This window comes from Coregonus lavaretus (genome assembly GCF_964263955.1).
Source record: "Coregonus lavaretus genome assembly, chromosome: 11".
Classification (NCBI taxonomy): domain Eukaryota; kingdom Metazoa; phylum Chordata; class Actinopteri; order Salmoniformes; family Salmonidae; genus Coregonus; species Coregonus lavaretus.
Genome location: NC_139998.1, coordinates 33,753,039 through 33,780,296, shown reverse-complemented (window position 1 = coordinate 33,780,296; position 27,258 = coordinate 33,753,039). Strand labels below are relative to the sequence as shown.

Here is a 27,258-nt window from a genome sequence, read left to right as displayed (position 1 = left end):
ATTCATCCGTGAAGAGCACACTTCTCCAGCGTGCCAGTGGCCATCCAAGGTGAGCATTTGCCCACTGAAGTCGGTTATGACACTGAACAGCAGTCAGGTCAAGACCCTGGTGAGGACGATGAGCACGCAGATGAGCTTCCCTGAGGCGGTTTCTGACAGTTTGTGCAGAAATTCTTTGGTTGTGCAAACCCATCAGCTGTTCGGGTGGCTGATCGCAGATGATCCCGCAAGTGAAGAAGCCGGATGTGGAGGTCCTGGGCTGGCGTGGTTACATGTGGTCTGCAGTTCTGAGGCCGGTTGGACGTACTGCCAAATTCTCTAAAACAACGTTGGAGGCGGCTTATGGTAGAGAAATTAACATTACATTCTCTCGCAACAGCTCTGGTGGACATTCCTGCAGTCATTCCTGCAGTCAGCATGCCAATTGCACGCTCCCTCAAAGCATATTGTCCCCAGCACAAGGTGCACCTGTGTAATGATCATGCCGTTTAATCAGCTTCTTGATATGCCACACCTGTCAGGTGGATGGATTATCTTGGCAAAGGAGAAATGCTCACTAACAGGGATGTAAACAAATTTGTGCACAGAAGTTGAGAAAAATAAGCTTTTTTTTGCGTATGGAACATTTCTGGGAACTTTTATTTCAGCTCATGAAACATGGGACCAACACTTTACATGCTGTGTTTTTGTTCAGTATATGAGCTTAATTTGCTGTAACACTGATACTGTATGCCTAGCCTATGTTATTACAAAGAGACAAATTAATTGTACTGTAGGCCTATGTGCAACAGGTTGAAGTGGCAAGTATTAAAATAGTGGACAGTCTGTTTGTCTTTGAGAAAGCTGTTCTTATTTGTATTTATTAGGGATCCCTCTTCCTGAGGTCCAAACACATTAAGGTACTTACATTACATATAAAACAAAAGATAAAGCTTTGGTTAAGTAACTTCCCATGTGACTTTTTTGTAAACCACAAACTAAGAGGATTTTCAATTATAATAGCAGTGAATGATCCGGTTCTTCTTTATGTCATTATATAGAAATATCCCACTGTTAAGTCTGAAAGGGTGATGCATTTTACGGCTCTCTTTTCCAATTAAAAGCATTTTGGCGTTATTACAGAAAATAGTAATGGAAAGTATTTATTTGTACTACGTGTCTTTAGAAAATATAGTAAGTATCCTGGAAAATAACATTTATCCCCTGTGTTATCCCATATGACGCATAGTAGGAGTTTTTCTGATGTTAGATAAACCTGAAATACAAGTTGTGCACAAAAGTTTTTAGAAAATGAGGAACAAGGAAGTGGATATGATTAAAAACATTTTCATCTGTATGTTAGGAATGCTTTTGTTTGCTCTTTAGTTATCTCAGAGAGCTGCATGTCACTGCACAAAACAAACACTATTAAGAACTTTTCAGTTCAGAACTCAATTATGTATGATCACTCAAACATCCAAACACTATTAGGTGAATGCTGAAATAATTCAAGCCTGTTTTATTCGCTCACTATCTTATCATTCATCTGGCAGCTATTTGGGTACTGCATGTGATAAACCTTACCTAGCAGTGGCTTTGCAAATAGTGCTGGTGGAACAATGAGACATAGAGTAATCTGAAACCGTCTAGCCACAAATGTCAAGGCTGCTTGTGGAGGAAGTACAATAAGACGAGGCAGTCTTGGAACGTCATTAGAAACTAATCTGATCTGTTAAACCAGGTTGTGGATAGGCAGGTACTGTTTTGATCAGTGAGTCATTTTGCCAGAGGATGAATGTATGGTAATTGGAACACACAGGTGACAGTGAACGGAAAGGGACAGACGGATGACGTCATAAGGTATTAAGTCTTACTTTCTTACTTCACACATAATTGTAGTTCTATCAGATGATGTTTGCAAGTGTGTCACTGTATATTTGTATCTGCCAATTGTAAAGAATGGACAGAATAGAGTGATTAAGGATATGGGGTGACTTTATTGTTATATACAGTACTTGTACATTATGTGTAATAACATGTTATTGGGGAGCCAGATGACATGATAGATATCTTTAGTTTACCTATCTGATATAATTTATTATTATTATAATTTCCTTGTTATGACTGTTATGACAGAGTTGTTATACAGCAACACTAACTAAAGAATGTTATCTCTCTAAAATGTAAATGTACATTAATAATAAGATGGGAGAACATGGAAATGTTAAAGTCACAATGTTTTCCATAGATTAGATTTTAGTTTCATTTCCAGAAGGAGACCGTAGCCTAAAGTTTGTTACTGGATCTCATGGATGTTGTTTAACCATTGAGAATTGCACTCATTTTGCGTATAGGACACCAGGGTAAATATATTATTTGAATAGAACATTACAAGTGCTGAAATGATATGGCTTCCTGCAGGGTTTTACATGGCAGAGAGACATGCATTTCCTTCCCACTGTAGACCTGTCTATCGGGGACCTACGCATGCCCTTCAATGAAGAGGTTAAGTACTGTCTCCTGAGCATCTCTGTAACCCTCTTCCTGATTGCTATGGGCATTCTGGTGTGGCAATTATACCGTTACTGCTCACAGGCTCCAAAGGGACCTGGTAAGTTAACACAAATTAATCTAAGTTATCAGTTGGTTGTTGGTCAAACCATATATGGGTCAAGCACCAATATACAGTAGAATTGGATGGAATAATAATTCAAGTACTGAACATTCTTTATCGTAAACTCCTACATTGTTTGGATAAGACTTTGGCTCATGAGCAGGAGACAAGTTGTTATGCTGCTTTAACTCTCTATTCAATGCAGTGGATGACTTACTTTCATCTGATGGCAAGCCAGCAAAGACAGGAGACTTCCACACAGAAACCCAGAGGCCTAATTTTAAGGTAAGAGCTCTCTATTACTTGTAACCATTAATTCCTTTGGTTACTCACAAGGAACGCTCTCCCATTTTGTCTTATGTCTACACTGAAATATGGAGCAACAAGCTTCTACTACGATGAATAGCTAACATTCTGTGTGTATCTTTGCAGTCATGCTGTTCTTGGATGCACGTAAATCAAACAGAGGGCTTATCTCAGTGAGCTGTGGTTTAGAGAGTTTTTCTCTTGGTGTTTGCCTACCATAGTCAGTTTTCACACATTTTAATATACAGTGAGAGATATCAGAGTTGACAAAAGTTACTAGGGTTAGTCATATGAATTAGCTTGGGGCTGTAGTATTTTTGTCAAATAACCCAACAGCCTACAACAACAAATGAATACAGCACATCTCAAAAACTCACTCTTAAACACACTGAAATAGACAGTATGACCATATCTGCTCCCCAGGTGGAGAAGCTCCATGAAGAGGCGCAGAGGTTGAGCCGTTGCCTGTCCATGGGCAGCCATGTGGAGCTGCCCAGCCTGGGGAACCAGCTGGAGGAGGAGGTGAAGGGCTCCCTGCGCTTCTCCCTCTACTATGACCAGCTGCAGTCCAGACTGGTGATCACCGTCCTGGAGGCCCTGGTCCTGCCGGTCAGGGACTTCAGCCGCAGTGTGGACCCCTTTGTGAGGGTTCGGCTGCTATGGGCCAGGCATGATGATGAGGAGGAGGAGAAGGGGGAGCAGTCCTCTCCTTCACTGAAGTGTGTGCTCCATGAGTGGCAGACCCATATGGTGAAGGACAACAGCAGCCCTACGTTTGGGGACCAGTTCTCGTGCTCTCTGGAGGAGGAGGATGTCCCTCACACCACCGTCAGGTTTGAGGTACATAACATGGTGTTAGATTGACTAGCTAATTAAATCAGATAACCTAAATATTTTCCTATTTTCTGCAGGTCAGAGACTTTGACAAGTTCTCCAGGCATGGGTTCCTGGGAGAGGTCAGAGTTTCTCTGTGCGATATGAACATCTCATACCCTCTTGAAGTTCTGGAGGATTTACAGACACCACAAAAGGTGGATGATACACTCTATCTGGACCTACACTCCCAACATATTTATTTGGACAGTTTATTTTGGCTCTATACTCCAGCATTTTGGATTTGAGATCAAATGTTTTTTATGAGGCGACAGTTTAGAATGTCATCTTCTATTTGAGGGTATTTTCATACATCACCGTTTAGAAATGAAAGCACTTCATGTATCTAGTCTCCACATTTTAAGTATTTGGCAAATTCACTTATAGTGTATTACATTTAGTCAAAGTTTAGTATTTGGGCCCATATTCCTAGCACACAATGACTACATCCCACTTGCGACTCTACAAACTTGTTGGATGCATTTTCAGTTTGTTTTGGTTGTGTTTCGGATTATGTTGTGCCCAATAGAAATGAATGGTAAATAATGTGTTGTGTCATTTTATCATTAGGAGAGGTTAGCTTTTTTAAAGGGATATGATATTTATGCCTCTGTAACTTTCTCACTCATCATTATTCACGATTAATTCATGATTATCCATAATCATGGTAGCATCCACATTAATGTAGAAGGGTTAAGACATATATTATATTCTTATTTACAATAAAAGTGACTCCAAAATGATGCAATAAATTATTAAGCATTCATTTCTATTGGGCACAACATAATCCGAAACACAAACAAACAAAAAACTGCAAATGCATCCAACAAGTTTGTAGAGTCACAAGTGTGATGTAGTCATTGTGTTCTAGGAATTTGGGACCAAATACTGAACTTTGACTAAATTGAATACACTATAAGTGAATTTGTCCAAATACATATGACATCTTCAGATGGGGGGACTAGATACATAATGTGCTTTCATTTCTAAACGATAAAACAGATATGTATGCAGAAACCCTCAAATACAGTGGGGAGAACAAGTATTTGATACACTGCTGATTTTGCAGATTTTCCTACTTACAAAGCATGTAGAGGTCTGTAATTTTTATCATAGGTACACTTCAACTGTGAGCGACGGAATCTAAAACAAAAATCCAGCAAATCACATTGTATGATTTTTAAGTAATTAATTTGCATTTTATTGCATGACATAAGTATTTGATACATCAGAAAAGCAGAACTTAATATTTGGTACAGAAACCTTTGTTTGCAATTACAGAGATCATACGTTTCCTGTAGGTCTTGACCAGGTTTGCACACACTGCAGCAGGGATTTTGGCCCACTCCTCCATACAGACCTTCTCCAGATCCTTCAGGTTTCGGGGCTGTCGCTGGGCAATACGGACTTTCAGCTCCCTCCAAAGATTTTCTATTGGGTACAGGTCTGGAGACTGGCTAGGCCACTCCAGGACCTTGAGATGCTTCTTACGGAGCCACTACTTAGTTGCCCTGGCTGTGTGTTTCGGGTCGTTGTCATGCTGGAAGACCCAGCCACGACCCATCTTCAATGCTCTCACTGAGGGAAGGAGGTTGTTGGCCAAGATCTCGCGATACATGGCCCCATCCATCCTCCCCTCAATACGGTGCAGTCGTCCTGTCCCCTTTGCAGAAAAGCATCCCCAAATAATGATGTTTCCACCTCCATGCTTCACGGTTGGGATGGTGTTCTTGGGGTTGTACTCATCCTTCTTCTTCCTCCAAACACGGCGAGTGGAGTTTAGACCAAAAAGCTCTATTTTTGTCTCATCAGACCACATGACCTTCTCCCATTCCTCCTCTGAATCATCCAGATGGTCATTGGCAAACTTCAGACGAGCCTGGACATGCGCTGGCTTGAACAGGGCGACCTTGCGTGCGCAGCAGGATTTTAATCCATGACGGCGTAGTGTGTTACTAATGGTTTTCTTTGAGACTGTGGTCCCAGCTCTCTTCAGGTCATTGACCAGGTCCTGCCGTGTAGTTCTGGGCTGATCCCTCACCTTCCTCATGATCATTGATGCCCCATGAGGTGAGATCTTGCATGGAGCCCCAGACCAAGGGTGATTGACCGTCATCTTGAACTTCTTCCATGTTCTAATAATTGCGCCAACAGTTGTTGCCTTCTCACCAAGCTGCTTGCCTATTGTCCTGTAGCCCATCCCAGCCTTGTGCAGGTCTACAATTGTATCCCTGATGTCCTTACACAGCTCTCTGGTCTTGGCCATTGTGGAGAGGTTGGAGTCTGTTTGATTGAGTGTGTGGACAGGTGTCTTTTATACAGGTAACGAGTTCAAACAGGTGCAGTTAATACAGGTAATGAGTGGAGAACAGGAGGGCTTCTGAAAGAAAAACTAACAGGTCTGTGAGAGCCGGAATTCTTACTGGTTGGTAGGTGATCAAATACTTATGTCATGCAATAAAATGCAAATGAATTACTTAAAAATCATACAATGGGATTTTCTGGATTTCTGTTTTAGATTCCGTCTCTCACAGTTGAAGTGTACCTATGATAAAAATTACAGACCTCTAGATGCTTTGTAAGTAGGAAAACCTGCAAAATCGGCAGTGTATCAAATACTTGTTCTCCCCACTGTAAAAGGTGACATTCTGTACTGTCGCCTCATATAAAACATTTGATCTCAAATACAAAATGCTGGAGTATAGAACCAAATTCTAACTTTTAGCTTCACTGTCCAAATAAATACGTAGGGGAGTGTATGTTCAAATTATATCAATCCTGTCTGTGTACTGTCATGACTTTAGTAATACAGTATTACCATTTCCAGGACATGGTTGGAGAGGTGCTTCTCTCTCTAAAGTACCTCCACACCCTCCAGAGGCTAGAGGTGGGTCTGCTGAAAATCAGGGCACTGCCTCAGCCAAGTAAAATAGACAAAGGTAAATGCCACTTTTCTTGTGGGATAAACTCATTGTTGAGCAGAAGTTGCATACTGTTGCGTTGTAGATACAGGTAGGATTGATTGGTGATTGTTTAAAAAAGTTACAATTTCATTGTTCTAGTTCAGTTGTATGCCAGGATCAGTGTCCTCTGTAACCAGTTCAAGCTGCGGCATCAGAAGTCCACTACTAAGACCCTGTGCGAAGTGACCGTCTTCAACGAAGTCATGATGTTCACACTGCCAGACCCACTGATCAGGGCGTGCTGCATTGTGGTCTCTGTGTACGAGATCCATGCAGCCAGGAAGTCATCCAAACGCCTGGTTGGCCAGGTCACCTTTGGAAAGGGAAAGAGCTCAGAGGATGAACACTGGAGTTTGATGATGCGATCAATTTGTCAGCCAATAGCCAAGTGGCATCCGCTGTTGATCTGAGGTCAGCCAGGCCCCCTACTTTGACTATGTTCTTGTAATGCACAGCATACTGGACAAAGTTGATCGTTTTCACGAAATCTAAGATGAAACCTCAGACTCTTCCACATATGGTCACTATGAAGGGCAAGCAAATAGAATGAGTATCAACTTACAAGTACTTGGTTTCTTGATAGATGAGTGTCTCAACTTTAAACCCCACATCGAAGGTCTTGTGAAAAAGCTTAGGCTCAAGTTGAGTTCTTATTTTCATAATAAGTCATGTTTTTCTTTTGAGGTGTGAAAGAGGCTTGTTTCCGCTACTTTTGTCCCTGTAACTGATTATGGTGATATCTTGTACATGTATGCCCCTGTGGCATCATTACGTATGCTGGACACTGTGTACCTTGGGGCTCTGAGGTTTGTTACTAACTCCAAAGCTCTCACACATCACTGTATCCTCTATATGAGAGTTGGCTGGCCTTCATTAGCTCTTCGGAGATTACATCATTGTACTTTTTTATTTATAAGGCCATATTGAGACAGCTCCCATTTGACTTGTGTAACTACATTGTCCAGCAGACAAATGAAAACTATCGCCTGCGCTCACGACTGTGTTTTGTTGATTGTGCCTAAGGCCCGTACAGAGATAGGGGAAAAAAACGTTCCTGTTCTCTGCCCCTTCCGCTTGAAACAAGCTTCAAAAGGTCCTGAAATTACAGGAGCTTGTCCCTTTAAATTAGTTTAAAGTTAAACACTATAATGGAAAATTGTGGAAAATGAAGTGGGGGGCTGTCAATGTTTTGACTCCTAGTTGCACCACACTTTCCCTAACCATCTTGCTGTTCAATGTGTAAATTCGTGTTTTTTAAAAAGTGCTTTGTGTTTTATGTTGTAAATGTGTGTGCAACTTTGTGTGCTGCTATTTTGTCCAGGTCTCTCTTGTAAAATAGTTTGGTCATCTCAATGAGACTAACCTGGTAAAATAAAGGTTTTTTTTTAAATGGAAATGTGTGGAGGACCAGGATTACTAACATTTAGTTTTTCAAGCTATTTCTCACAACTGATATCACCTCTCTGTGAACTATAGACTACTATACTTTACTACTATACTGAAATGATGTGGATAAATCATAAGTTCCAGCTGCTCACCTGATATGAGCAGTGCCTAATCACCTGTGAATATTATACACCATATATACAAAAGTATGTGGACACTCCTTCAAATGAGTGGTTTCGGCTATTTCAGCCACACCCGTTGCTGATAGGTGTATAAAATCGAGCACACAGCCATGCAATCTACATAGACAAACATTGGCAGTAGAATGGCCTTACTGAAGAGCTCAGTGACTTTCAATGTGGCACCGTCATAGGGTGCCACCTTTCCAACAAGTCATTTAATCAAATATCTGCCCTGCTAGAGCTGCCCCGGTCAACTGTAAGTGCTGTTATTGTGAAGTGGAAACGTCTAGGAGAAACAACGGATCAGCCGCGAAGTGGTAGGCCACACAAGCTCACAGAACGGGACCGCCGAGTGCTGAAGAGCGTAGTGCGTAAAAATCGTCTTTCCTCGGTTGCAACACTCACTACCGAGTTCCAAACTGCCTCTGGAAGCAACTTCAGCACAATAACTGTTAGTCGGGAGCTTCACCATGTGCAATGCCAAGCGTTGGCTGGAATGGTGTAAAGCTTGCTGCCATTGGACTCTGGAGCAGTGGAAACGTGTTCTCTGGAGTGATGAATCACGCTTCACCATCTGGCAGTCCAACGGATGAATCTAGGTTTGGCGGATGCCAGGAGAATGCTACCTGCCCCAATGCATAGTGCCAACTGTAAAGTTTGGTGGAGGAGGAATAATGGTATGGGGCTGTTTTTCATGGTTCGGGCTAGGTCTCTTGGTTCCAGTGAAGGGAAATCTTAATGCTAGAGCATACAATGACATTCTAGATGATTCTGTGCTTCCAACTCTGTGGCAACAGTTTGGGGAAGGCCCTTTCCTGTTTCAGGTCCATACAGAAATTGTTTGTCGAGATCAGTGTGTAAGAACTTGACTGGCTTGCACAGAGCCCTGACCTCAACCCCATCGAACACCTTTGGGATGAATTGGAACGCCGACTGCGAGCCAGGCCTAATCGCCCAACATCAGTGCCCGACCTCACTAATGCTCTTGTGGCTGAATGGAAGGAAGTCCCCGCAGCAATGTTCCAACATCTAGTGGAAAGCCTTCCCAGAAGAGTGGAGGCTGTTATAGCAGCAAAGGGGGTTTTGGAATGAGATGTTCGACGAGCAGGTATCCACATACTTTTGGACATGTAGTGTATGTATTGTCAGTAGGCTACGTATTTAAAGTAACTGTCCAGTGAATATATCATTTAAAAAAAAGTGAATATACTGTTAACTCATACCCAAATAATGGCCAAAGCATAAATTGGAGAAAAAAAGTATTTAAAAACCCCACCTCAAACTTGTATCTCAAACAGAACATTTCAAATATGCTTGCGGTGGCAGGTAGCCTAGTGGTTAAGAGTGTTGGGCCAGAAACTGAAAGGTCTCTGGTTTGAATCCCTGAGCCGACTAGGTGAAAAATCTGTCGATGCCCATGATTTCGGAATGAGATGTTCGACGAGCAGGTATCCACATACTTTTGGACATGTAGTGTATGTATTGTCAGTAGGCTACGTATTTAAAGTAACTGTCCAGTGAATATATCACTTTAAAAAAAGTGAATATACTGTTAACTCATACCCAAATAATGGCCAAAGCATAAATTGGAGAAAAAAAGTATTTAAAAACCCCACCTCAAACTTGTATCTCAAACAGAACATTTCAAATATGCTTGCGGTGGCAGGTAGCCTAGTGGTTAAGAGTGTTGGGCCAGAAACTGAAAGGTCTCTGGTTTGAATCCCTGAGCCGACTAGGTGAAAAATCTGTCGATGTGCCCTTGAGCAAGGCACATAACCTTAATTGTTCCTTTAAGTCACTCTGGATAAGAGCTAAATTACATTAAATAAATATTTTGTTTTCTTTGGGATTGGGAGGACAGAACACTACCACTCAACACCCCCTGCAAATCTTCTGCTGTAAAACCTCGCAATCCCGAGTACTTCTCTGTAGCTGCCACCACAACCTCTATTTTCTGTGACTTATGTTCCATTTCAGTACAGTTGACAACCACGGCTATGAATGCTTAGAAACCCACCTTACTGAAGGACGTATTATTCCCATCCCTCTCTATTGATCTCTGTCTACTCACAGGAATCCTCTCAGGATCCCTCACCCTGTACCCATCTTTCTCTACCACTCTCTTCACTGCTTCAGCACACAACACTTTCTGTACTACTCTGACCCTGGCAACCTCAACCTGCCTTTCTCTCACCGGACACCTCCGATCTCCAGCCTCATGGGCACCCCCACAGATTACACACACAACTTTCTCCACCGATACTACACAAAAGCTCTCACGGGATAACTAATACATCCTAACTTGACCTTTTCGGGCAAAGACTCTGCTTTAAAACTCAGCAGAACAGACAATGTCTTCTCCGTTTCACCACACTCCTCACCGGGTCTGCGTCGCACCAAACGGCAGTCGTCACAGACACCGGGAATCTTCCATTTCAGCTGATCCTCCTCAACACTTAATGCCACCCCCGTTATCACTCCTTTCAACGGTGCCCTGCTCCGAAGAGCAAAGCAAGTCACAATTCTTGTCCCTAGTCATGTGGTCCGGAGCTCTTCTCCACCCAAACTGACACCACATATGGATCCAACAGAATACAAGGATCCATGCTCTCCATAAATCTCACTCCCACTGGGCCAGAATAATCCTTTTCATTATCGGGACGAGGCTCAAACCAAGTTTGCTATTTCCTCATAGAACATGATGCCATGTTGGCTCATTGGCTGAGCTGGCCAACCAGTAGTCTACTCGCAAGAATATTTACAATTACCGGTATACGCTCACACCATTCTGTTGTTAGGGTACGCCCACACTATTCAAATACAGAAAAGCTGCTTTTTAACATACTTAATTACCCATTTTTGGAAGGAAAACTATTTCACTCATACTGTAATTAATTATAGGTCATATTTCATAGAAATCTGGAAACACTGGACAGTTACTTTAACTTCGAGCTGCACTCCTCCATTCAGGAACACCAGAGGGCACTCACTCAGTAGTTAATGGGCGCTTTTGAGTGGTAAGGCAAAAGTAGCCGACTGTAGACGGAAGTCGATGAGTAAAATCGGGGAGGTACACATGCACCGACAGTAAGTCGGACAACTTCTGCTGTTTATAGGAAACGCGACAATGGCAGAAATGGTATGCTATCGAAATTCCACTTCTCCTACACGAAGCTGAACATTATCAACACGTTCCAAGAAATTAATATCATGATGATAGCCTAAGTTAATTAGATACCAGCCCAAACATTCACAAGACTTGTTATTTTTAATTTTTTGTGATGGTTTTCTCATATAACCAGGGAGTGAGTACACAGGCTACTAGAATAAGAACATAGGTGTTTTTGCAGCATATGGGATATGCTCTGTTGTTTGTCATTACTTTATGCCCTTGTACCTTCCTCATTATTATTTGTGATTGTGCAACATGGAATTGTAACAGATGTGATTTAATGAAGTGCACAAAGATTCTTAACTTATAGTAATTGTTGCATGTCAGCATCACTAGAACCTTGAAGAAATCTATGTTCAGTAAAAACATTCACATATTTATACAATCTCAGCTCTGAAGTTGGACTCCCACAAGCAGTTTAGGCACGTTCATCCTGGTCTAGCAGGTACCTTTGTTGACCACATGAGGGTGCTCTGCTGTAGTGATGGGCATTCCGAGTATTTTCAGTGAGCCAAAAAGACTTGGAATGCCCTGGTACCAGATTGACGCGCTCTCCCCACTAATAATTTTGTAATTTATCTGTAGAAAAACGTTGTTTTAAGCTCAAAAAGCAGTAGTTGCAGTATGAAAATTAGGGAGCCAAATGAACGTCTCTTTCACCATTCGAAAAGAGCCGTTCATTCGACCCATCACTACTTATTAGTAATGGTGCTTTCAAGACAACTGGGAACTTGGAAAAAAACGAAGTCAAATCATGACCTCAGGTGATCTTCAGGTCAGAAAGTCGGAACTCTAGATATAGGCCCGAGTTCCCGACTTGGAATTCCGAGTTGGGTGACCATTCAAAATATTTTTGTTGAGTTCCCAGTTGCCTTGAATGCTCGGAAGTCGGAGATTTTTGAGTTCCCAGTTGTTTTGGATATGGCATAAAGGCCACACATGCGTCATCATCATGTGCCATGTTATATTTAAGCAATAAGGCATGAGGGGGTGTGGTATATGGCCAAGGGCTGTTCTTATGCACGAGTGCCTGGATACAGCCATTAGCCGTAGTATATTGGCAATATACCACAAACCCCCGAGGTGCCTTATTGCTATTATGAACAGTAACAAATATTTTTGGGGTCATACCTGTGGTATACGGTCTGATTTACCATGGCTTTCAGCCAATCAGCATTCAGGGCTCAAACCACCCAGTTTATAATCATTCATATATACTGTAGCTCAGTGGTTCTATTACTGTACTTTCCCCAGTTTAACAGCTACTGTATGCCATGATACATTATTTATTATCTTGTCAGTTCTGTCCACACATTTGTCTATAATGCTAAGACTGGTAACCGTCAACAAGACTCATATGCCAGACTGTACAGCTATGGCGGTAGTCTGAGGATATGCAATATTCATAGACACATGTCTGGCTATGCGAGATCAGTCATCACATAGCCTATCATGCAGTGTTTGTCCTTGCTGTGGCTGTGCTGCAACAATCATCTGAGGAAAACTGAAGACTAGAGAATGAAGAGCACAGAAGAAAGACATGGATCAGAACAGAATAAAGTTATTTGAGTTCAGACTGTGACCCCAAAACATGTGCATCCCCAATCACAAAAGGAAACACTACAAAACCTCTCTCAACACTGTGAGCTGCTGATGTGAGATTAGTGGCCAGCTTGCATCTCACCCTTTCAAGGCCATTCCCAGGCAGTGCCCACCCCTTCTCCAGGGCAATGTGCTGTTAGCTTGCTGCTACCCCCCTGCCCACTATCTCCTAATTTGGCTGTCCGTGAACAGAGGCCTGAGAAAATAAACCCAGAGACTTTGAGATGGAAGGGGCTTACTGCCATGCCTTTAGAGGGGCTGCAGTCTGCCTGCAATTACTGTCCACGCTCTTAATGTCGTACAACTGTTAGAGAGGGGAGATTTTGTCCAGTTTACTAAGGGGTTTACACAGTGGAATGCACAGTATGAACACAGCCATAATGCTCTTTAAGTGGTCCTGCAGCTTTTAATTTCATAGTTCCCTTCTGTAGGAACAATGAAAAGTTGCTTTCATTATCATGTTTGATTGATTCAGACTGTAGTAAGGTGCAGCGTTACAGAATATCGGTCTCAAAATAGTACAGTTATGTCATTGTCATTAGCTGCTCTGCCATTTCGTTTATTGCTCCGTGTGAAATTAGACGTAAACATTTAGCCACCGGTGTTTGCCACTCTGCTGAACCTCTTGGGATCTCCCACTCAGTGAATACAGTTGAGGACTTCTCTTCACCTGTGGCCTCATCTGTCATATCCAATAGAAATGTAAATTGTGTGTAGAATAACAAAAAAAACGACAATAAAAACAAACATAACTATACTATTCTAAATAACTGTCATAACAGGGGGTGTAATTTGAAGTTGTATCAGTCAAAGATGTGTGTATTATACAGCTTGGCTTTGAAAAGTTAGCGTGGGGTGTCCTGGTTAGAAACATAAACAAAACAGTGTTATTTGCTGCAAGCCACAGCAGAACGTGATACTGTATACAGGACTTTCCAGGACTCAGGACTTCCAGGATATAAATTAGGTCAGGCAACACTGATGATGGGTCAGCAGTCAGCACACTTAACTCTAGGCCATTACATAACAGTGGCATGCAGCCAACCATCTGTCTAAGAGAAACATGTCAATTCCATGTGGTTTACGCTTGATATACAGATAGTACAGTACATATTCTGACTGTCAATTGGCTCTGATATCCCCGGAGGGGCCTTGTGTGATGTCAATAGAGTGGAATGTTGGGTTACCTGGGGCTACACAGGCAAGGGCTGTGTGGAAGTTTCTTTTTTCCTGAGTTTCAGAGCTAAGCTGTTTGAATTGACCATGTAGGATCATCAATTCTTAGTTTTGGGAGAATGTTTCAATAAAAGATTAACTAACAAACATATGACTCCCAACAGAGGTGGGATAAGAGCATTTCTTCTTTGACAGAAAAAAGGAGAGACAATTACTCAAATATCTACATTGAGTGTGGCACCATTGAAGTTGTGTGAAGTTGGTGTTGCGGCCATCTGACCTCACAGCACAGGAAATCCAAACAAAGCAGAGAGGAGGTATTTTACCCATCAGCCCCTCCCCTCTGACAAATTCCACATTCCATTCTGCATCTCCCACATTCTTCCCTTGGGAAACTTCTAGACTTTACCAAGCCCCTGACAGACAGACCTCAGGTTCCTGTGAGGGCTACACATAACACATCATACATCAGTCCTCATTCTCACTGTGTTGTCCTGTCTTTGTCAAGGACAGGTCTCTGGCTCACTACTGTGTCTCCCACTCTCCCTGATTAATATTTTCTGCTACTGCAGTACAGCTCCTGCCCTTCAGACATCCCTCCTGCTGTTTATAGAAGAACTTCCAGTTGGCCAGAGATACATGTCAATTAGCCTGGCAGAAAAGACAAAAAGGGCATTTGAAGAGCACCAGATCTACCACAATGAAACACATTGGTAACATACTCTGTAAAGTACATCAGATAAACATTATGAAGTATATATTAAAGTAAAAAGGTATTAATAGATATACACTACTGGTCAAAAGTTTTAGAACACCTACTCATTCAAGGGTTATTCTTTATTTTTTACTATTTTCTACATTGTAGAATAATAGTGAAGACATCAAAACTATGAAATAACACATATGGAATCATGTAGTAACCAAAAAAGTGTTAAACAAATCAAAATATAGTTTATATTTGAGATTCTTCAAATAGCCACCCTTTGCCTTCATGACAGCTTTGCACACTCTTGGCATTCTCTCAACCAGCTTCATGAGGTAGTCACCGGGAATGCATTTCAATTTAAATGATAACACAAACATGCCTTTAGCTGAGGAATGTTATTGTCTGTGCTCATCCCTGCATGTGGCCAGTGGCCACACCACGATGGGGTCAACAAGAAAAGACAAGGCCAGATCAGATGCTGTCTGCCTGGGAGTGGGCATTGCTCTGTGCTGACATGTTGGCTGAGGTCAACAGGCAGGGGTTATCTTTTAAAATACCCAGGGCCACCTGGTGCAAACGTTTCTTAAATCTGGCCCCAGGTGTAGATTAGAGCCTTTGTCCCACCAACATTCTGGCAGCTCTGTAAGATCTGTTTCCTTTGTAGTGTTTGAACTGGTTGAATGTAGATCAAGGTCTTTATCACTCTCATGAGAACAGTGAGACCTTTGTGTCCTGGAGAATATAGTACTTTAAACCCAATTTGCCACCTCAGAGAGATCAATGTGCAAAGGAGCCATAGAAAGGGAGAGGAGATGGTGACATCACCACAAAAAAACATAGTAGTTACATAATCGCAGAGGACAATGTGGCATATGCCATAAACTGATGAAAGCAACAAGATAAAAGTTTAGAGAAAGGCAAAGTTTAGAGAAATAACATAGCATTTGGATGATGCCAAGTCTGTCAGCTCATTCTGAGTCATCCTATCCAGTCATCCAATTAACCTCTAATATTTTATACACATCATTGATCCAGCACTTGTCTGCTTATTTACGTACATCACGTCCAGTAATTGACTATCATAGTGCTAGCTACAGTGGCTTGCGAAAGTATTCACCCGCCTTGGCATTTTTCCTATTTTGTTGCCTTACAACCTGGAATTAAAATAGATTTTTTGGGGGTTTGTATCATTTGATTTGCACAACATGCCTACCACTTTGAAGATGCAAAATATTTTTTATTGTGAAACAAACAAGAAATAAGACAGAACTTGAGCGTGCACCCCCCAAAGTCAATACTTTGTAGAGCCACCTTTTGCACCAATTACAGCTGCAAGTCTCTTGGGGTATGTCTCTATAAGCTTGGCACATCTAGCCACTGGGATTTTTGCCCATTCTTCAAGGAAAAACTGCTCCAGCTCCTTCAAGTTGGATGGGTTCCGCTGGTGTACAGCAATCTTTAAGTCATACCACAGATTCTCAATTGGATTGAGGTCTGGGCTTTGACTAGGCCATTCCAAGACATTTAAATGTTTCCCCTTAAACCACTCGAGTGTTGCTTTAGCAGTATGCTTAGGGTCATTGTCCTGCTGGAAGGTGAACCTCCGTCCCAGTCTTAAATCTCTGGAAGACTGAAACAGGTTTCCCTCAAGAATTTCTCTCTATTTAGCGCCATCCATCATTCCTTCAATTCTGACCAGTTTCCCAGTCCCTGCCGATGAAAACCATCCCCACAGCATGGTGCTGCCACCACCATGCTTCACTGTGGGGATGATGTTCTCGGGGTGATGAGAGGTGTTGGGTTTGCGCCAGACATAACGTTTTCCTTGATGGCCAAAAGCTCAATTTTAGTCTCATCTGATCAGAGTACCTTCTTCCATATGTTTGGTGAGTCTCCCACATGCCTTTTGTCGAACACCAAACGTGTTAGCTTATTTTTTTCTTTAAGCAATGGCTTTTTTCTGGCCAGTCTTCCGTAAAGCCCAGCTCTGTGGAGTGTATGGCTTAAATTGGTCCTATGGACAGATTCTTCAATCTCTGCTGTGGAGCTTTGCAGCTCCTTCGGGCCTCCCGAGTGGCGCAGTGGTCTAAGGCACTGCTTCGCAGTGCTAGCTGTGCCACTAGAGATCCTGGTTCGAATCCAGGCTCTGTCGTAGCCGGCCGCGACCGGGAGACCCATGGGGCGGCGCACAATTGGCCCAGCGTCGTCCAGGGTAGGGGAGGGAATGGCCGGCAGGGATGTAGCTCAGTTGGGGCATGGCATTTGCAACGCCAGGGTTGTGGGTTCGATTCCCACGGGGGGCCAGTATGAAATTTTTTAAAAATAATGTATGCACTCACTAACTGTAAGTCGCTCTGGATAAGAGCGTCTGCTAAATGACTAAAATGTAAATCTTTGTTCTCTTTGTTGCCTTTCTGATTAATGCCCTCCTTGCCTGGTCCGTGAGTTTTGGTGGGCGGCCCTCTCTTGGCAGGTTTGTTGTGGTGCCATATTCTCAATTTTTTAATAATGGATTTAATGGTGCTCCGTGGGATGTTCAAAGTTTCGGATATTTTTTTATAACCCAACCCTGATCTGTACTTCTCCACAACTTTGTCCCTGACCTGTTTGGAGAGCTCCTTGGTCTTCATGGTGCCGCTTGCTTGGTGGTGCCCCTTGCTTAGCGGTGTTGCAGACTCTGGGGCCTTTCAGAACAGGTGTATATATACTGAGATCATGTGACAGATCATGTGACACTTAGATTGCACACAGGTGGACTTTATTGAACTAATTATGTGACTTCTGAAGGTAATTGGTTGTGAAAAAACAGTTGTTGTTTTTTCACTCGATTTTTCATGTGCTTTTTTGTAAGGGTGAGGGGAAATATTTAATAATGTCAGCATAAAAAATAAATAAAAAATTGCATCCATTTCCAATTTCTCGCATTTTCAAAATTATTTGGGGTTTATTTATCGCTTTCAATATCATTCTTTTTGTTTGCAATACTAAGCATTTTGTTCTTGAATTCAGAAGTTTTGCTTGATATTACAGTTTTTTTCAATTGCTAACATGCATTGGTCAAAACTGAAGTCAGATTGTCAAAACTCTTCACACAGTCAGCGAAACAGAAGTGTATGTGGACCAAACTGTGAATAATTTTTCATTGCTTTCACACAAAATGGATTCAATGACCACATTCTCCGAAATCCATGAACTCTTTTCTCATTCATACTCCACCACCTGCAAAACTATATATTTGCAGCATGTTTTCAAATGCTAACACACTGTTTCCAAAACTGTTAAAAAGACATTCAAAGCAGAATGATGGCAAATGTCATGTATTTCTGCAGTAACCAGATTGAAACATATAGAAAATCTCAGCAGAATATTTAATCATTCCAAACAGAGTTTATTGCAATTTCAGCTGAAAGCCTACCCAAGTGTTCTTCTTTTTAGTCTCGTTACCAAACAGACAAAAGAGGACGGCTTCGGAATGATTAAGTTTGGAAACATGGATCAAGGAAGACAGGTTGGTGGGGAAAGAAGAGTGGCAGGGAGAGGGAGAATGCGTGGAGGACAAAGGAGAGGCAGACCAAGAGCGGTGGTCTCTGATGAGATAAGGGCCACAATTATTGACCATGTTGTAAACCATGGTCTCTCTTTGAGAGAGGCTGGTTTAAGGGAGCAACCAAATCTGCAGCGTTCAACAGTTGCATCAATAGTACGATTTTTACTGTACTGACATTTTGAAATAGTTTGATTGTTTTGTGTTTTTCAGTAGGATCCAAAGGTTGCCTCCCACAGGAGGGAGAGACAGAATATTATCAGATACGCAGGAAATTGCAATTGTTGACATGGTAATTGGCAACTATGCAATAAAACTGCGGGAAATTCGGGACAGAGTGCTGGCAGACAATATCACTTTTGGGAATGTGAATACGGTCAGCACAACGACAATTGCCAGAGTCCTAGAGAAACATAAAATAAGGATGAAGCAGTTGTACACTGTACCCTTTGAGAGAAACGGTGAACGTGTGTCCAGGTAAGATGTCTGTTCAATAACCTAACAGGGTACATACACAGCTATGCATACTGTAAAGTACTGTAAAAATGTGGATTTACTGTATTTTAGAGAGTAATGGAGATGGAAGCCAGGCAAACTGCACATACATTCATCTATGTGGATGAAGCTGGATTCAACCTGGCAAAAACACGCGGCAGGGGAAGAAATGTGATTGGACAGAGAGCAACCGTGGATGTCCCAGGCCAGATAGGAGCTAATATCACAATGTGTGCATTTACATTTTAGTCATTTAGCAGATGCTCTTATCCAGAGCGACTTACAGTTAGTGAGTGCATACATTTTTCATACTGGCCCCCCATGGAAAACGAACCCACAACCCTGGCGTTGCAAGCGCCATGCTCTACCAACTGAGCTACAGGGGACAGTGTGCAGCACTGTCCAATAATGGTTTGCTGTTACACAAACCACTCATTGGCCCCTACAATACAGAGAGGCTCATTTATTTTCTTGATGACCTGCATAATCGACTTGTGCCAGCGGAGGAGAGAGGGGCAAGAAACTCCCCTACCTTCGCTGTTGTGTGGGATAATGTGGCATTCCACCACTCTGCTGTAGTCACAGACTGGTTTGCTGCACATCCCAGGATGTCAGTACTATTCCTGCCTCCATACTCCCCCTTCCTAAAGCCCATAGAGGAGTTTTTCTCTGCGTGGAGGTGGAAGGTTTATGACCACCATCCACATGACCAGATGTCCTTACTGGATGCCATAAATGCGGGGTGTGGAGACACTTCTCCTGAAGACTGCCAGGGTTGGATTAGACATTCCAGAAGATACTTTCCAAGATGCATCGCCAGAGAAAAAATAAGATGTGATGTTGATGAGAACTTGTGGCCAAATGCAGGAGAGAGGGAGAACTAGAACCCTCACAGTACTGTACAGTATGAGTGATTATACTATACATGTTGTTGATGTTTTTTTTGGTAATTATTTTTGCAGCCCTGGAATTTCAGGAATTTGTTTTTTGTTTCAACTTTTTATTTTTCACAAGTAAATTACTATATGCAAAGATATGGAAAAAATAAAGGCTATTGAAGCAAATTGCTGCATTTCTGAATCATTCTTATTACATATACTTTAGTACAGTCAATCAAGTGAAAAGGTGTTATTCTTATTCTATAATGAAATACTGATTTATGTGAAAAAACATTCAAACTTCAAAGAGAATACTTAATCATTTATGTAATGCTCCCTGTTGCTAGTGTTTTTTAGGTCAGTGTGTTATGAGTGACAATGTATACTTTCTGAGTGAGAATTGTTGCCAGTGTTATGGTCGAACAAGCTTATTTTGAGACCTGTATGAAGTGTTTTGGAGGTGAGATTAACTGTTTGGCCAAGATGCATGTTGGTAATGCAGATTGTGTGAAGAGTTTTGAAAAAGTGGCTTCAGTATTGACCAATGCTTGTTGCAATTGAAAAAAACAGTAATTAATGGCACAAAAGTAACTCACTCACTAGAGGATTGCACCATATAATAACACTAATATCCTATTAAAGGTGTTTTAAGTGGCAATCTTTAATTAAAACATTAACAAAGTGTACTCCCCGCCACAGTTTCGGTAAAAAGCTAAGGGATGGGGCTGGAGAAATGCAAACACTCTCAAATCCATAGACTATGCTATGGATGCAAGGACTGACCATCCATGCTATCAACATTATAGTTTTAACAATGCTTTTAGGCTATACAGTGTTTGTTTACATTTACGTGGTTTACAAACATTCCCCACACCATTACACCACCGCCACCAGCCTGGACCGTTGACACCAGGCAGGGTGGGGCCATGGACTCATGCTGCTTATGCCAAATACTGACTCAAATAAAATCAAACTTATTTGTCACATGTGCCGAATACAACAGGTGTAGACCTTACCGTGAAATTCTTATTACAAGCCCTTAACCAACAATGCAGTTTTAAGAAAATAGAGTTAAGAAAATACACTGCTAAAAAAAATAAAGGGAACACTTAAACAACACAATGTAACTCCAAGTCAATCACACTTCTGTGAAATCAAACTGTCCACTTAGGAAGCAACACTGATTGACAATAAATTTCACATGCTGTTGTGCAAATGGAATAGACAACAGGTGGAAATTATAGGCAATTAGCAAGACACCCCCAATAAAGGACTGGTTTTGCAGGTGGTGACCACAGACCAATTCTCAGTTCCTATGCTTCCTGGCTGATGTTTTGGTCACTTTTGAATGCTGGCGGTGCTTTCACTCTAGTGGTAGCATGAGACGGAGTCTACAACCCACACAAGTGGCTCAGGTAGTGCAGCTCATCCAGGATGGCACATCAATGCGAGCTGTGGCAAGAAGGTTTGCTGTGTCTGTCAGCGTAGTGTCCAGAGCATGGAGGCGCTACCAGGAGACAGGAGGCCGTAGGAGGGCAACAACCCAGCAGCAGGACTGCTACCTCCGCCTTTGTGCAAGGAGGAGCAGGAGGAGCACTGCCAGAGCCCTGCAAAATGACCTCCAGCAGGCCACAAATGTGCATGTGTCTGCTCAAACGGTCAGAAACAGACTCCATGAGGGTGGTATGAGGGCCCGACATCCACAGGTGGGGGTTGTGCTTACAGCCCAACACCGTGCAGGACGTTTGGCATTTGCCAGAGAACACTAAGATTGGCAAATTCGCCACTGGCGCCCTGTGCTCTTCACAGATGAAAGCAGGTTCACACTGAGCACATGTGACAGACGTGACAGAGTCTGGAGACGCCGTGGAGAACGTTCTGCTGCCTGCAACATCCTCCAGCATGACCGGTTTGGCGGTGGGTCAGTCATGGTGTGGGGTGGCATTTCTTTGGGGGGCCGCACAGCCCTCCATGTGCTCGCCAGAGGTAGCCTGACTGCCATTAGGTACCGAGATGAGATCCTCAGACCCCTTGTGAGACCATATGCTGGTGCGGTTGGCCCTGGGTTCCTCCTAATGCAAGACAATGCTAGACCTCATGTGGCTGGAGTGTGTCAGCAGTTCCTGCAAGAGGAAGGCATTGATGCTATGGACTGGCCCGCCCGTTCCCCAGACCTGAATCCAATTGAGCACATCTGGGACATCATGTCTCGCTCCATCCACCAACGCCACGTTGCAGCACAGACTGTCCAGGAGTTGGCGGATGCTTTAGTCCAGGTCTGGGAGGAGATCCCTCAGGACACCATCCGCCACCTCATCAGGAGCATGCCCAGGCGTTGTAGGGAGGTCATACAGGCACGTGGAGGCCACACACACTACTGAGCCTCATTTTGACTTGTTTTAAGGACATTACATCAAAGTTGGATCAGCCTGTAGTGTGGTTTTCCACTTAAATTTTGAGGGTGACTCCAAATCCAGACCTCCATGGGTTGATAAATTTGATTTCCATTGATAATTTTTGTGTGATTTTGTTGTCAGCACATTCAACTATGTAAAGAAAAAAGTATTTAATACGATTATTTCATTCATTCAGATCTAGGATGTGTTATTTTAGTGTTCCCTTAATTTTTTTGAGCAGTGTATTTACTAAATAAACTAAAGTAAAAAATAACAATGAGGCTATATACAGGGGGTACCGATACAGGGTCAATGTGCGGGGGTACAGGTTAGTCTGTCACGGAATCTGCTGAGGCTGCTCCTCCTCCTTGTTCGGGCAGGCTTCGGCGTTCGTCGTCCCCGGAGTACTAGCTGCCACCGTTGAATGTTTCGATGTTCGTTTGGTTTGGTCTGTCTGTTACACCTGTGTCCGTTTGGTCTTGATTATGTGCCTTATAAGTTTCCTGTGGTTGTTTTCGTTAGTTGTGTGTTATTTTATTTCCTGTCTGTTGGTGGTATCCTGTGCAGTACTCTGGAATTGTTATTGTAACGCACTGTGTTGCGTTGTCGTTTTGCCTCCTCGTTAGAGGTACTTTATTTTGTACTGGTTGTACATTTAGTAAAGTCTTGTTTGACTTAGCTTATGCGTCCTGCGTCTGACTCCTCTCAACGCACCCACATCAACAGTGACAGAATAACACACCATCATGGAGTCAGCAGGAGCAGCGGCGGCACCCAAGTCCCTCGAGGAACGGATCAGCAATCAAGACACCATGATCCAACAACTTGGGGCCGCCATGAACGATTTGTCCAACACGCTGCGCCGTTTGGTCACTGGAGAGGTGCCCACATCTTCGCACACCTTACCATCACCATCGGCCAGTCCTCCTCTCCCAGTACCGGAACCCAGCGGCATTCGGCTCTCGCTCCTGAGGGCATATGATGGTACCACAGCCGGGTGTCAGGGATTCCTCCTGCAGGTGGAACTCTACCTGGCCACCAAACACCCGGCGCCCTCGGGATACGAGAGCGTCTCCACCCTCATCTCCTGTCTCTCCGGCAAGGCGTTGGAGTGGGCTAACGCCGAATGGAGGGGAATAGACGCCGCTACCATCACCTACGCGGAGTTCTCCCGCCGCTTCAGGGCAGTGTTCGATCATCCACCTGAGGGGAAGGCGGCGGGGGAGCGTCTGTTCCACCTCCGACAGGGGAAGAGGAGTGCCCAGGAGTTCGCCCTGGAGTTCCGGACGCTAGCGGCAGATGCGGGATGGAATGAGAGGGCCCTCATCGACCATTATCGATGCAGCCTACGAGAGGACGTTCGTCGTGAGCTGGCCTGCAGGGACACCAACCTCACCTTCGACCAGTTGGTGGACATGTCCATCCGTCTCGACACCCTGCTGGCTACCCGCGGGACGTCCCGAATGGGGGTCGTCCATTCCATCCTCCAGCACCGCCGAGCCGATTCCCATGGAGCTCGGGGGTGCAGGCGCTAGGGAGAGGAGGAGAGAGAACCCGAGGGGGGCCGTCCCCTGCACCAACTGTGGCCGTGGAGGGCACACTGCGGCTAGGTGTTGGGGAGGGTCTCCTGTGAGAGGGGACAACAGGTCACGCACTGGGGAGTCATTTCAGGTGAGTAGATGCCCCACTTACCCAGAGCTCTCTGTTGGACACCTGTGTATACCTGTGCGATTTCCACAGGTGGCACCTCATTCCCAGCATAAGGCGCTAGTAGATTCAGGCGCAGCTGGGAATTTTATTGATCGTGTATTTTGTTCTAGGGTAGGAATTCCCCTTCGGCCGGTGGAACCCCCTTTCCCAGTTCATGCTCTAGACAGCCGGCCGCTGGGGTCGGGGTTGATTAGAGAAGTCACAGCACATAGGGGCAACATCGGTGGAGAGTCCGAACCAAGTGTCCGCAATGCACATTCCCCCTGAATTAGAGGATTTAGCACTGGTTTTCAGCAAAACTAGGGCAACACGGTTGCCACCTCATAGACAGGGGGATTGTGCGATAGATCTCCAAACAGGAGCGGCACTTCCGCGGAGCCGTGTGTATCCCCTGTCTCAAGAGGAGACCGCGGCTATGGAGACTTACATAGCCGAGTCCTTGGAACAGGGATGCATACGGTCCTCCACTTCCCCGGTTTCCTCGAGTTTCTTCTTTGTGAAGAAGAAGGACGGGGGTTTGCGCCCGTGTATTGATTATCGTAGTATCAATCAGATCACGGTTAAGTACAGTTATCCTCTTCCTCTGATTGCGACTATGACAGAATCATTACGCGGAGCGCGGTTCTTCACAAAGTTGGATCTCAGGAGCGCGTACAATCTGGTGCGCATTAGGGAGGGAGATGAATGGAAAACAGCATTCATCACCACCTCGGGTCATTACGAATATCTCGTCATGCCATACGGGTTAATGAATGCTCCTTCAGTCTTTCAATCCTTTGTGGACGAGATTTTCCGGGACTTGCATGGGCAGGGTGTGGTAGTATACATCGACGACATCCTAGTGTACTCTTCTACACGAGCCGAGCATGTAGCCCTGGTACGCAGAGTGTTGAAGAGGCTGTTGGAGCATGACTTGTATGTCAAGGCAGAGAAATGCTTGTTTTTCCAGGAGTCCATCTCCTTCTTGGGTTATCGATTGTCCGCGTCTGGTGTGAAGATAGAGGTTGACCGTGTGTCGGCCGTGCGTAATTGGCAAACTCAAACCACTGTAAAAGAGGTGCAGCAGTTTTTGGGTTTTGCTAATTACTACCAGAGATTTATCCGGGGTTTTGGACAGGTGGCAGCTCCCTGCTAAAGGGGGGTCCGGTGCGTTTGCAGTGGTCAGCTGAAGCGGACAGGGCATTTGTTAAACTGAAGGACCTGTTCACTTCGGCTCCGGTGCTGGCGCATCCGGATCCCGCTTTACCATTCCAAGTGGAGGTGGACGCGTCAGAAGCCGGTATTGGGGCGGTTCTGTCGCAACGGTCCGGCACGCCACCTAAACTCCGCCCCTGTGCGTTCTATTCCAAGAAGCTCAGCCCGGCGGAGCGTAATTATGACGTAGGGGACAGGGAGTTGTTAGCCGTGGTTCTGGCCCTAAAGGTGTGGAGGCATTGGCTTGAGGGGGCTCAACACCCTTTCCTCATTCTGACTGACCACCGTAACCTGGAGTACATCCGGGCAGCTAGGAGACTAAACCCTCGTCAGGCTAGGTGGAACATGTTCCTAACCCGGTTTGTTTTTAAGATCACGTACATCCCAGAGTCCCAGAACGGTAAGGCAGACGCCCTGTCCCGGCGGTATGACACAGAGGAGAGGTCCATTGAGCCCACTCCCATACTGCCGGAGTCTTGTCTGGTGGCTCCGGTAGTGTGGGAGGTCGATACGGAGATCGAGAGGGCGTTACGTGCCGACCCTAGTCCCCCCGAGTGTCCTGTGGGGCGGACGTACGTTCCGCTCGAGGTTCGTGACCGACTTATTTATTGGGCTCATACATCACCCTCCTCTGGACATCCAGGTATTGGCCGGACAGTGCACTGCCTTAGCGTGAAATACTGGTGGCCAACGTTAGCTATGGATGTGAGAGTTTATGTCTCCTCCTGCTCAGTGTGCGCCTAGTGTAAGGCGCCTAGACACCTGCCCAGGGGAAAGTTACATCCCCTGCCCGTCCACAACGACCATGGTCCCACCTCTCGGTGGATTTTGTGACCGACCTTCCCCCCTCCCAGGGGAATACCACCATTTTGGTCGTTGTGGATCGGTTTTCCAAGGCTTGTCGTCTCCTCCCAATGCCGGGTCTCCCTACTGCCCTACAGACCGCTGAGGCCCTATTTACCCACGTTTTCCGGCACTATGGGGTTCCCGAGGATATAGTGTCTGACCGAGGTCCCCAGTTCACCTCCAGAGTCTGGGGGGCTTTCATGGAATGCTTGGGGGTCTCGGTGAGCCTTACCTCGGGTTACCACCCAGAGAGCAATGGGCAGGTAGAACGAGTCATCCAGGATGTGGGTAGGTTTCTGAGGTCCTATTGCCAGGGCCGGCCGGAGGAGTGGTCAAGGTATATCCCCTGGGCAGAGATGGCACAGAACTCTCTCCACCACTCCTCCACCAATCTAACACCTTTCCAGTGTGTTTTAGGGTATCAGCCGGTTCTGGCACCATGGCACGAGAGCCAGATCGAGGCTCCTGCGGTGGATGAGTGGATTCGGCGCTCGGAGGAGACGTGGGATGCTGCACATGTCCATTTGCAGCGGGCCATCCGTCGACAGAAGGCGAGCGCCGATCGCCACCGCAGTGAGGGACCGGTATACGCACCGGGAGATCGAGTCTGGCTCTCGACTCGAAACCTGCCCCTCCGCCTGCCCTGCCGGAAGCTGGGTCGGCGGTTTGTGGGGCCTTTTAAAGTCCTGAGAAGATTGAACGAGGTGTGTTACAGGTTACAACTGCCTATTGATTATAAGAATATTAACCCCTCGTTGCATGTGTCTCTTCTCAGGCCGGTGGTAGCTGGTCCACTCCAAGAAGATGAGATAGGAGAGACCCCTCCGCCCCCATTGGACATCGAGGGGGCTCCGGCGTACAGGGTCCGGACCATCTTGGACTCGAGAAGCCGGATGAGAGGTCTCCAGTATCTCGTGGAGTGGGAGGGGTACGGCCCGGAGGAACGGTGCTGGGTGCCTAGGAGGGACATCCTAGATCCATCCCTCCTGACTGAGTTCCACCGTGGTCATCCCACGCGCCCGGGTCCGCGTCCTCCTGGCCGTCCCCGAGGCCGGGGTCGGCGCACGGCTGGAGCCGCGCGTCAAGGGGGGGGTACTGTCACGGAATCTGCCGAGGCTGCTGCTCCTCCTTGTTCGGGCAGGCTTCGGCGTTCGTCGTCCCCGGAGTACTAGCTGCCACCGTTGAATGTTTCGATGTTCGTTTGGTTTGGTCTGTCTGTTACACCTGTGTCCGTTT

General features: G+C 44.8%; 1 protein-coding gene across 1 annotated transcript; it reads left to right on the top strand.

The window, feature by feature from the left end:
• Positions 1-218: 218 nt before the first annotated feature.
• syt19 (synaptotagmin XIX) lies at positions 219-7,145 on the top strand (the record flags this gene model as incomplete). The annotated part of the gene is made up of 7 exons (XM_084172053.1): positions 219-251; positions 2,401-2,590; positions 2,799-2,878; positions 3,323-3,739; positions 3,811-3,930; positions 6,600-6,711; positions 6,835-7,145. 7 exons carry the CDS (start codon positions 219-221, stop codon positions 7,143-7,145), a joined length of 1,263 nt encoding a protein of 420 aa, XP_084028179.1.
• Positions 7,146-27,258: the final 20,113 nt, after the last annotated feature.